This window comes from Fringilla coelebs (assembly GCF_963513975.1).
Source record: "Fringilla coelebs genome assembly, chromosome: 2".
In the NCBI taxonomy this organism is placed as follows: Eukaryota; Metazoa; Chordata; class Aves; order Passeriformes; family Fringillidae; genus Fringilla; species Fringilla coelebs.
In genome coordinates, this window is record NC_140029.1 from 16,876,869 (window position 1) to 16,889,526 (window position 12,658).

General features: G+C 43.1%; 1 protein-coding gene across 1 annotated transcript in view; it reads right to left on the bottom strand.

Annotated features, from left to right (window-relative positions):
* NHS (NHS actin remodeling regulator) overlaps window positions 1–12,658 on the bottom strand; it is a gene marked incomplete at its 5' end in the record, with an annotated part of 241,744 nt that overhangs the window by 13,099 nt on the left and 215,987 nt on the right. Inside the window, 2 exons of the mRNA XM_084226455.1 lie at window positions 8,353–8,486; window positions 10,666–10,818. Coding sequence (XP_084082581.1) covers window positions 8,353–8,486; window positions 10,666–10,818 — 287 coding nt within the window. The remainder of the gene's footprint in view (window positions 1–8,352; window positions 8,487–10,665; window positions 10,819–12,658) is intronic.

Below are 12,658 nucleotides of genomic sequence, written 5' to 3' on the forward strand. Positions count from 1 at the left end.
GTCTGGATAAATTAGCATCAGAGCCAAAACAAGAGAGATTTTCACCATGTTTTCCTATTGATGGGTTTATTCCCCACAGCAGTTTGGTTTGGATCCCTGTGAAGTTTGTACTGGTTTTGCTTACTTGAATTAGACAAAACTGCAGTGAAATTGGTTCAGCGTCCTTGTACAGACATGCTTGAATTGTCCCAAGAATGCCTTGTATTGATTGGGTAACTCAAAATGCGTTCTGCCTGGAGCTGAAGCAGTGCAAGATACATATCCAATTACATTATAAATGTAAATTATTTCATAATGTAAGGGATTTTTTTTTCAAATTTTTCTTCATTTTTAAGTAAATGGATATAAATAATGATGCTCTACATTGCATGGTAATTTATCAAATACATTGACTGTTGTGTGTTTCTGATGATATCACTATTTCTCTAAGTTTGCATTCATTGTGGCAAGGGGACAACAACCAATTGGCTTTTTGTCACTTTTTGTAACACTGAAAGGACAAATAGCAGTGGTCACAATGTTCTGGGTCTTGGTGAATCCCTAGACCTCCAGAATCATCTTCTGTCAGAAACTCTGGTTTGTTTGTGGCAATGTCCAGTTTTCAAAATCAAGGAGTAAAGGACAACTGACTTCTTTTGAAATAGGAAACCAAAAAAATAGATAAAGAAAACAGGTCTGTTGACAGCTCTGGAAATCTCTAGCACATGTTTCTTGGTAGGGGTTATTATTTCTCCATGCATTAGTTAGACTAATAATGCCAGATAATTCTACAAATGTTTTTCCTCCCAGTCATTATCAATCATTATCAACACTCCTGTGACAGATGAACAAACCTGACTTTGAAAGACTTTGCATTATGTGGTCTCTTCTCAAGACAAAAAGTTGTAGTAAGTCTCAAAAGGCCTAATCCTGCATATTGTCCTACTCTCTTCCTAGAAATGCAACATCTCCTGCTTTTCCCTGGTTCCTGTGTGCCCGTGGGAAGCCTCCAGATGAGCTGTCCATAAGGAGGATGCTTGAAATTCAACTTCCTCATGGAATGTGCTAGAGGATCTCTAGGGAGGATCAGGACACAGGGAGACTAATGCTGCTGAGGTGACAAGAGTTCAGGATATGAAAATCTTTGCAAAATCCCATGTCCTGTGATTGTCAGTGCACAGGGACCTCCTGCCCTGAGCTTTAAGCACAGGTAGATCAAAAAGCCCCTCAGGGGCAAACCTGTCCATGAGAGCAACAGCAGGACCTCCACTTTGGTCTCAGAGATAGCAGTGTGGGCTACAGTCAGACAAGCATGATGTGGTTACCCATCTGTCTGTCCCATCAGTGCAGCACTCCCTACCTCACCTGTGTGCCACTCTGCCAGCTGCCTCTGAGAAAAGCCCTGTCTGGTTCCACATACCTACAGCCGTCCTTCGATGTGCCAGAGGCTCAGGTCCCTGCTTAAGCACAGCAGGACAAACTCCCTAGGTAAGTTCCTATCATTAGGGATGGGTCACCAGCAAAATTTCAGTTTCTGCTGTCACAGCTGTGCTCCTGAGAAAGGTGGTCCTACCACTGCCTTGCCAAAGGGTCCTGCGGGCACTTAGTGCCTGTTCCCATGTGGTGCCTGTCACTGGGGCAGCTGAGCCATGCTGGCACAGAGCAGCAGCCTCAGCATTTCAACACCTCCATGCTGGGGGAGGGAGTGAGCTGCTGCTTTTCAAAAGTTCTCATTCACTTAAAAACCAGAATATCTCTAAATGTCCTGAGTAAACACATAATTAAGCAAGAAATTATTATTATAAACCCAAGGCTGTTCTGGTCTGATGGGCAAATCTGAAGTTAGGCAGTTTTAAAAGTGAATTTCTTTTGTGTGGGTGTGCTTGGCAAACAGAAACAGTGATAATCATTCTGTTAAATACAAAGCCAGAATACTTTAAGGGTGCATTTTTCTTTAATGGGCTAAGATTGCTTTAAAACTAAACTGGTGCATAATTGCTTGAGTAGGGATTTGTCACTGACATATGTGAGCATTTTTATTTCCTGAGCTATCCCATCAACCTCACTTGCAGAGGTGCTATTGTGCTGGTGAAACTGCCTTGCAGTAAAAATCTTGTTGCATATGCACGTGACCTGATTTCTCAGTGCTCTGTGTCACTTCAGTGTGGAAGTCTTTGGTTTGTGTGCCCTACAACAAAACAGTCAGATGCCCAAGTCTGACTAGTCAACAGAGCTTCCCCTGTAGAGGAGGAGATAGTGGCTCTGCTGAGGAGTGGTTCAGCTCACCTTCCTTCAGCACTTAACTTGGGCTGAGATGAAGCACCCCTGAACACTCACACCCTGATTTTAGGAAGAGCATTACTAGCACATATGTAAGTCAGGACTCATCATTACCATTTTAATTAATTAAAACCTTAAAATATCATCAGGACAGTGACAAAGAAGCAAATCAGCAGTCAACAAACTTGCCAGCCTGGCAAGTTATGAGTCTGCCCCATTTATTGTCCCAGAGCTGGGATCTGGAGAAAGAAACGAATGGGTCAATAACAGGACAAAAATGCCACTTCTGCCCCTCTTCTCTTTTCCATCCCCCAAAGCTCTGAGACACGACTGTTGTTCAGCATTTTCAACATACAGGAAAGACTGGTTCAATAAGCATAATTTCTCTTATATCATGTACCTAGCCTGCCTTACCTATAGTGATTACCTGACAGGAGATTCTGGGATTTCAAAGTTAGTGCACAGGGCCTATGGAACACAGTGCTATGGTGATAGGAAAAACATAAACCCAAGAATAAATAAACAACTTTTCCTTAGTTAATTAAAAATTGAGAATGCTAAAGCCTCATCAAGAGCATTTATCCACAACATGTTTGTTGAATTTAGACATGGCTGTGTTGATTCCTTCCCCCTCAGCTGTGTTTGATCAGGCAGGCAAGGCGTTATCTCACAAGAGGTTTAGGTGGCAGAGTCACAGCCCCCAGCAGCCCAGGGCTGGCACAGCCTTGGTGAGGGCAGGAGGTGGCTGGTGCATGCTGCTGCACACTGCTATTCTCCAGAGGATTATTTCTGACTCCTGTGCCTAAAAGCTGCAGCTAACAAAAAGCACAAGGGATCAATATTATTTCTAACTTCAGGCTTCTATTGCAGTAGGTGGGGGAAATTTCCCTCCCAGGATAACCTTATGAATATAGTGGGTGGTATTCACCCAAGCAGAGCATCAGCATGTTGCTTCAGCATCTGCAAGCTTTATGTATTCTGTTGTCTCCAGCAAACAGAACATACATACAATTTGCTCTCCCCCTGTGGAAACACAGAAATAAGGTGTACAGTACATCCTGACATCTCATTTAGGAACAGTCATTCATGCACTGAAAAGGCAACATGTAGAGTAAGTGTGAACTAGTGTTCAGTCCCACATTCACATGAGTACAGTACTGACTCCTGGGGCTCTGGTTGAAACCTCTGTGTATCCCCCTCTCTGCCTGTGAAAGGGAGAGCCTGCTGCTTCCTGAAATCACAGGAGTTAAGGAAAATGGTATTTATTTACATGATAGAAAAACCAGAAGGTCTAGAGAAAGGAGAAGAAACACTAATAAAAGGCTACAGCTTTCCAGTATTTTCAGAGCACAGTTGACTACTTAATTAGAAATTCATAACTATACAGCAGCTTTCTTATACAGTCAACTGATGCTGAAGAGAAAATAATGGGAATCTTTCTGGCAGTGCTATTTTTGCTGCAAATCACAACCCTGCTCACCTGCCTGCTCTCAATGTTTATATTTCTGTATATTTCATTCTCCTCAAGTTTTTATTTTATCTGCTTGTGGGTGTTTTCTTTTCTTTTGGAGCATCACAAATGTGATCAGCTAAAGTACTGACAATGCTTTAACAATTAATGTATGGCTCTGGTGTTTTGACAAGGTAAAGACAAAACTGAGACATGTTTCATGACAGAAGTCATACTGCACATGGCATTTCAGCAAAGGTACAAAATAAACATCCCACAATACAGGGTAGTAGTATTTAGGCTCATTGCACAAATGGTGCAATCCAAGTTTAGTCTGATGAATAAAGTCAGGTAGGTTTTATTTCTAACAGCTTCAGGCAGGATTTGCACACAGAGAGTGTAGAGCCCAACTCATGCCTGTCCCTTAACGCAGTTGTTTCTTACTGAGGTTTCATCTGGCTTCAGTAGAAAGCTCTGTGAAAGTTAGTAAATTCAGTTGTACTTCCTTCCCTTTGCTGTACAAAGCATCCTAAAGCAGACCACAGGGAATATTTTTGAAATGGCAAGGAGATGGAATAAAATTACCCAATGCATTATTTTCCCTTCACATTTGCTCTAGCTGAGGCGTCGGGGACAGAGAAACCCTGTCTGGAAAAAAACCTCCTGCTTCTTGTCCCTTGGATTCCTGCTCAGATTATAATTATGAATAAACTGACACTGAAATTTGTGCAATTGTGAGTGTAGATTTCCAAATACTGAATTCCTTGCTCCACCTCTTCGGTTTTATTATAATAGCTGTGCCACGTGGGGATTGAGACAGTGTGGTCCCATAACACTCTGAACTGGAATACAGAAATTTCAGAGCCTTGCTGGCTGGACTTGGGGAAACCCAAGAAAGAAGAAATGCAGAAAAAATTAAAGAGAAGTCTGAAATGCAGTTGGAATGACACAGCATCTTCACACTCAGTGACTGGCCTCAGCAGTGCTACAGGCAGGGTTGTCATGGGAACATGTGTAAGAAATATTTTCCTCATTTTAGCAAGTCCATAACTTTCTCATACTCTCCTCAGATTATTTTTGGTTTACTTTGAGTTCTTCTTCTTCTTCTTCTTCATTGGCAAAAATACTGGAATGAATTATACTTTTACATGTGTTGGGTTCTATATTTCTTTAGTGTAGAGAGAGACTAAGTATGCCAGTTTTTCAGCTTTAAAAATGAATGACTGGAATGGATAGGAAAGTTAAGTGAAGTCAAGTCTGCAAAACCATGAGGAGCATGGAGAAAGGGAATGAGAAAGCAATGCTTACTGTTTCTCATAGTCTGAGAACCAGAAGGGAGATGATGAAATTATGCGATACTGGGTTTGAAACAAACAAAAGCTGGATTTTCAAACAGATTTTTAAGGTCATTGTCACAGGATGCTATTGAGGCTGAAGGTGTAAATTTGCTAAAAAATCAGATTAAACAAGTCTCACAGTCAACTCAGAGAGGTTCTTTGGTGGCTATTATTCTGTGTTTGATCTCTGGCCCAGGAACTCTGTAACCAGTTTCTGTATGAAACTGGAAGGCTAAATCATGGGACAATAAACAGCATAAACCATGCCAGTTCTTATGCTCTGTCCTCAAGGATCCCTTTCTGGCCTTTGGGCTAAGTGGACATTTCATCAGCCAAATCAGGGCATTTCCTGTAACAAGAGTAGACATGAAAGAGCCTATTCCATTTCTAGTTCTCTACTCTTTCTCCACAACAAAATGATCTTGTGATGGAACAGTCCGAAACATCTTTCCAGACCCATTTATATTGGCATTACTTGCTTTGAACTTGAATTCATTTGTCCTTTCTTGGAATTTGTGGGACTTTGACATCTTTCTCCCTGTAAACAGAGCTGTGATTAAAAGTGAATCTTCATCTGTTGTGATTGATTCTCTAGTTTTAGTATACAGTATGCAAGATCTCTGGAAGAGCTCATAGCCACCTAGTTGGTAGCAGCAGCCAAAAGGTACACACATAGGGAACCTTTACTCAGATTTAAGTGACCTGTTTTCTCAGTAACTTTCAGCAGTGGTAGTTCCCACAGGTCTCACAGTGGTAATAAGAACATCGCTCAAAATCAAGATTCTTATTTGAGTATCTTAATACATGCATTTGACTTAGATAGCCAGTTTGGAAAAGTCAGACCCTGTAACTTTCAAAAATTTCCCAACTTCTTGTTGGTCCCTTTCCTAATTTAACAGAAACGCAAAAAGGAGCTCTTTTGGTTGTGTTGTATTGCTCCCTTCAGCACCTTCGGAATGCATTGGAAGAGTGGAATACACACCATACCGCTGTGCCATGAATAAAAATTCTTGTGGATTTAGCATCTTTAGTTCCTTGATGACTAGATGATACCATCAACTGGAATCAGATATCAAACATTACTGGCAGTCCCTGAAGCAGATAAACTTTTGCAGATGTCGGTCAAAAAAAAGCTTATGCCAAAAAGAGCGAGCTGGCCAATAATAGCATTCTCAACTTTTTCTTGTAATGGTATCATTATATCATGAAGGCTGGAACAATATCAATTAGCTATTCACTGTTGCAGTGGCTTGTAACAATCTCTGATTAACCTCTGCCAGACAGAACATTCATCTGCAGCTTCGCCTTGCCTTATTCTCTTTCAGTTTTTAAGTTGCCCCATTTACAAGGGGTTTTCTCAGAAATCTGTCAAGGTATTTGAAGTACTCTGGGTGCAGTGTATTTGCAATTTCCAAAGCAGAACATTTCCAGATGCCTTGAAATCAACAGAACAACAGTCCTCCAAAAGCTCTTGTTTGCTTCTCCTTAGGGGAGCACTGAATCCGGTCAGTTTCCAAAAGGTCTGATATGGGTGGGCACAAAGTTTAATGTTTTTCTTCTTGACAAGAAAAAGGTGGAGTTGCAGATATAGCCAAGACATCTGCATTCAGCATGACTTAATTTTGTCAACTAATACAGGGCTCAGAGAGTTGCTCACTATTTGTTATTATTTTGTGTTCCACAGATGGAAGTAATGTATAAAATGCACTCGTTGTTTTCCAAACACAGTAAAGGTTCAGGCCTTTAAGCAGTGTGTATGGAATTTCAAAAGAGATGCCTTGTTCCCCATCTGATACTAAGAGAGCTCTATGTTCAATAGCCTGTCCACACTATCCTCTGTAACTGGTTCTGATCCTTAACATGGCATCACCCTCCCTTTACCTTTCAATGACCCTACCACAGCACTAGCTGTGATGATGACTTGTCAAGAAGAAACAGGTAATCCCGTTTCTTCTGTCTTCAAACTCTTTTCTGTCCTGTCCTTTAACATCAGGATATCTCCTTTAGGTAGAATCATAAGGCCTGCAAACTTAACCTAGCCTGCAGTGATGGTGATGCTGTCCTCAAAACTAACCACGTAAGCAGCCAAAAAGCTGAAACAGTCAAACTAATGCAAATCTTATTATGTATTTCATGCTTTTTAAATGAGAAAGAGAACTTTTCCTATGGACTGATTGGCTGATGTTTTGGTTCCTGGGCAGGTGTGACTTGTTTACATTGAGTCTTTTACACTATGAGTGCTTTAGCATTATAGTATTTAAATGTGGTTAATACAATGGATTAGGATGAATGCACTTGGATTTTTAAGCTAAGTAAGTGATGATTCAGTGTGGTGACTGAATCATCACTGAGCTTATAATGTACTCACAGGTGTGGCATCTCTTGAGATGCCATTGTCCCCGACCTGGCAGATGCAGAGCAGATCTATTACAATCTGACTGAGGGCTGGCATTAGACAAACTTAAAAGCCAAGTCCAGGTCTGAGGTACACCTTTTAAATAATGCAATGGCTCTTAGTACAGGGCAAAATTAGCTATTATGACACTTCTGTGAGTAAAACACCCAGAGCCACAGAAATACCAACGTCCAGTTGAAGCCAGTGGGACTTATGGACCTAATCAGAGTTAAAGTTGTCTTTAACTCTGTCTTTAAAGTTGTCTTCCTTTAACAGTGATAAATACCATATTGTCTAAGCTAACTTGATTTCAAATCAATGCAGCAGTGGCAAGTCAGCACAGATGTACAGGACCAGATCTTCAGCTGGAGTTCCTGCTTGGCTGGTTGCAAGGACATGTGTGAGACATGAAACATCTAAAAAACTGCACGGAGACGAACATTGCCAAACAGGACTATGAAAAGTGTGGCTTCTTGTAGCTGGAGTTATGCTTCTAAACCTCCTGCACACACACAGGCCTTAGGCTGGCACTCAAAGCCCTTGAACTCTTTGCTCCTGGCAATGCTAATGCCAGGGCTGAAATGACAGCAATTTCTGAAATTATGGGAGGGTCCTCAAAGTCCTACCTCTACAGCCTGAGTGGTGAATGTGGAGAACTTGTGGAGGAATGTGTGAATGAGAGCACATGTGTGCTGGCCATAGGTAAAAAAGAAGAGGTTTCTGATTGAGAACTGCTGCCCTGGGGCTGGCTGCTGGAAGCTGTGACCTGCATTTTGCTGCTGACAGTCTTTAAGGTCACCTCTGTTGTACTGCATCAGCTTGGGGAGGGGACACTTGTGAAGCACTGCCACACCTGGGTCCCACCATGCTAAAAATGTATTTGTATGTGGTAGCTGTAGTGAAAGACTTACTGGTAGCAAATGCCGGTCCTTTATCGCTTGCCTCTTTTGGCTGCAGATTGCAGGGAAGGGAGGAAAGGGGGGAGCCACCACAGCAATGGGGCCTTGGACTTTTTGCTCTCTGTTATCACCTCGGCTTCGGTGTTCTGTTTTGAATGAGAAAGAGACACAAGTCTTTCAAAGTGTTAAAAACATACTAATATCTCTACAGCACAACAGAGACAGGTAGAGGACAATGGACTCCAAAGACAAAGGTTCTTCTCTTCCCCAGTGACTGGTACAAATGATTCTTGTTGCAGCTGAAGGGGAGAGACACTTACTGCATCTGTGTGCCCAGAAGAGCAATGCCCATACAATGCACCCCAGCATATGCACTGCAGCTGAATTGCCCCCAGATGAGATTTATACCATTTTTCCCAAGACACAATTAAGCTATCTCCTAGGCACTTGAGACCCAAGGTCTGATTTCCAACAGGAATCTGCAGCTCCTATTGCCTTGAAATGTTGAGATGCAATAACTATGCCTCCTGCATCCTACCCATATAAATATATTACTCTTAGGGGAAAAACCAGAAACACAGCTCCAGGTGGGATTTTATTCCCTGGCTGCATGGCAGTGCTAAGTCCTGAGCAGTGGCTTGACATCATGAAGGTTGTTGCAGTGATAATGCTCTGGTTCCAGCATGAAGGAGACCATCCTGGGAAGGTCAAGATCTTTATCCACCCTAGGCCCACAGGAGTCTTCATTCAGCATGTGCTCACAATATTCTGTCCTCTTCCAGCATCAGTCCCAAGTGTCTGGAACCTTCCAAGTGAATGGCAGAATGGACTCATGGACTTTCCATCTCTAATTTTAAAGGTGACAGATAATTACTGTTTGCATGGAGTGCTGCTGAAAGGAGATAACATATTCACCTGCTCCACTAGCTGTGGTCCAATCAACAATGTTTGCTGCTAGCATAGCTGTTTTCTGACCTAAAATTTCATTTTAATTGCTCCTGGTTAAACAGATAAAGAGATAATGAAATTCTGATAGAGAGTTGAGACACAATAAACACGTTTAGAGTAAATTTCAGACTAAAATTTCATTGCCATATATGCAGTTATTTTGAAAATAAAGCAGCACATGACAAGATGCCTGGTGAATCTGCACAGCTGCCATAAATTGTGGAGGATGGGAAATTGCCAAAACGAAGATTTGTGACTTTAAAATCATGGGACATTTTCCGGAGCTGCCTTCACATGCTGCTGTCAGGATTTCTCCTGCCCACAAGATGGCAGGCAAAGATCAGCCTGGTTCTGGGACAGTTGCAAAGCAGAGCTGCCGAGAACAGATAAGAACTTCTGCTCTACTCCAGCACTGCTGTGGCTGCAATTTGGCTGTATCCCTCTCTGCCATGCCATGAAGACACACTGCATCCACAGTGTGTTCCTGACCTAAAACTTGCAGAGACAGTCAAATGTGGTAATTAATTGGAACATCTAATCCAGCTAACAGATGCTCTGCAGTTCTAAGTAATCGATAATTATTATAAGCTAATAACAGTAATAAATGAGCAAGGCAATTAGAGCTGTTGGTGCAAAACGCTTCAAGACAGGAGGCTGCTGCTGAACATTTTAAGTCTGACCTGCATGGGTTTTCTCCCTCCTTATGGCACAGGAGAAAGACAGGCTTGTTTGCCTATTTTGTCTTATGTCCTGGTAATAATTTTCCCTTGGTTAGGTTCCCAGTGAAAACAGGCCTTTCCCCATCTTTTGCCTTCCCCTTAATGTGCTGTTGTTGGACCATCCAGATGTTTGCATCTAGTAAATTCTCTTTATGGCAGGAATCCAGGAGCCTGGTTGTGACCCTGTTGTTCCTGCTTCGTCTCTGTATTGCTTTGAGACCACCAGTCTGCAGTTTGTTAGGTGATGTCAGAAAATGTTCCCTAGCCTGGGAAGGGGAGACCTGCCCAACCCTTCCAAGCTGTCCAAGACATCTGTCACCTGACTTTCAGCTGCCACTCTTGAAGGACACAGGCATCCTCCAGTATCGTGCTTAGAAACCCTGAGCAGACAGCTCGGTTTTTGTGGAGACTAATACCACTGGGCTGCTGTTTCAGCCCTTGTGAAGCGGGCTGGGACTAGAAAATCTTTAAGGTCCCTTCAAACCCAAACCATCCTGTGATTCTACACTTCTGTGATTTCTTAGCACAAGTACCTAAGTCCCAGTGTAGATCAGTGCCTACAGCTCTGTGTGCTTGTGCCTGAGCATCCTTCTGCTGCCTGGAGTGGACCATGGAGAGGTGTTTTGTCTGAGGAGCTGGAGCATGGGGGAGCACCTACCTCTGCGCAAGGCTCGCAGGTGCTGCTTGGCGTGGTGGTGCAGCTCCTCCACGCAGGGCGGTCTGGTGGAGGGGAGGAAGATGTTCCTTTGCTGATGCCAAGGTGCTCGGTAATAGACACTCAGTTTGCTCTCTGCATCAAGGTTGGAGACAGCTGTAGGATAAAAAATAGAGCCCAACATAAGACTTCCAGTCTCTCTTCCATCAACTTAGCTGAAAAGGAAAGGTTCTTGTTTGGAACTGCATTGTCAAGAACAGGCACTGGGTTTGTTACAGCAGCCTTATTCTCAATAAAATAGCAGCAAACATTATCTTCTCTGTGTTTCCACATCATATTATACCAGTTAGCCTTTAGCTAATGCCCTTTTACCAGATTGCAAATGGATCTATGGAGGCAAGCAGGTGAATGATACTATATCATTTTCTTATATAAATGGACAAAGGGGTAATAATTTTATAGACAGCAAAACAAAATGCAAAGAAGCAGTCTTTTCACAGTGACATTTTGAGCAAAGGCAGTGGGAGGAATAGGTCTCCCATTTACTCATTCTCCTGCCAATGTGCTCTTTCACTACATCATGTTACACACAACTAGTTTCTGACACAGGTTGCTAGTTCATTGCCTGCCGGGGTGTAACGACTGAGATTAACTGCTTGCCCTGCTGAGAGACTTTGTCTGTCCCCCATCAAAAGAGGTTTCTTTAATAGACAGGGACTTCTGAGGGACAGGAACACTTCAGTTCCTCCAAAGAGAAATCCCAGAAGTCTGCCTCTGAAAATTATATGAATTAAGTCAACTAAAAGTTTGAGATAATTTCTCGGGAGCGCTGGGACTCATGGGGGTCCCATGGACTATTCCCAGCCACAGGGTACACAGTAGGTAGCATTCCAAGGGCTAAAGCAGGAGTGGAGGGCCGTGGGAGATGCCAGCACTCTGCCCCAGCCAGCAGCAGGGAGCAGGCTCATCCTGAGCAGAGCAGGTGGCACATCCTCAGGGCTAGCACTGGGCTCGTTTCTGCCACAGGCACCGATGCAGACAGGCTCCAGTGTGACGCCAAGGAGCTGCTGCAGCTGCTTTGCTCACAGGACAGCGCAGTGTGACACAGGCACCCTCATGCACAGGAGGTACCTCCTGGGCTTCCCTTCCCAGTCAGAAGCCAGAGAACCAGTGTGCCTCACACTGGTGCCCCCACTGGCCAGGCACTACTCTCCTTTGCATATTTGAGGGTCTCATCTACTTTCCTGCTTGTACACTCTCTTAGTTTTTTTGAGGGGTAGCCAGGGCACCATGGCAGAGAATGGCTCTTTGGTGGAGATGCTTTGGTCTTTCTTGTTTTATTGCTTTCTTTAGTGCAAAACAACATTCACTCAGCCTGAAGGCATACCAGTGCTTTGTGTAGGGAAAGAACTGGGAAAGTACAGTTGGAGAACAATGAAGGAGCAGACAGAAGAGGAGAAACCTAGGAACCATGCTGCCACGTGTGGGATAATGAGAGACTATCAGTTTCTTTGATTAGAAAAAAACCCCAACAGTTCACCAAAATTTGTAGGTGTCACGATGGAGGTGGTGGTATGATATGATGAACAGACCTGCTGAAGCTCAGGTTCTCAGAGCTTTGGCAAAAATGAAGACACCCCAAACTCTCTGTCTGGTAGGGAGCCTTGCTTTGCTTATCAGTGGATTTTTGCAGGTGGGGTTTCAGTAACTTTTCAGCACATTTTTAGTGCTGCTCCATGTGACTGGCATGGTGTCAGTGCAGGGAATGGCACTGGGGGGAGAAAAAAATGATAGAGGAGGAAGGTAGTAGGATGAATGATGGCAACCTGTCAGTGCTTGTTCATCATGAGGATTTACTAATTAAATTTTTGACATTGCAAAAACATAATGTTGCCAAGTTGCAGGCAGAGCTTTTGATGGCTTGTCTGTCTGTTACCACTGCAGTAGGGAAATGCCTCACTCACAGGAGCTGATTTTATATCTCCTTTACCCCTTG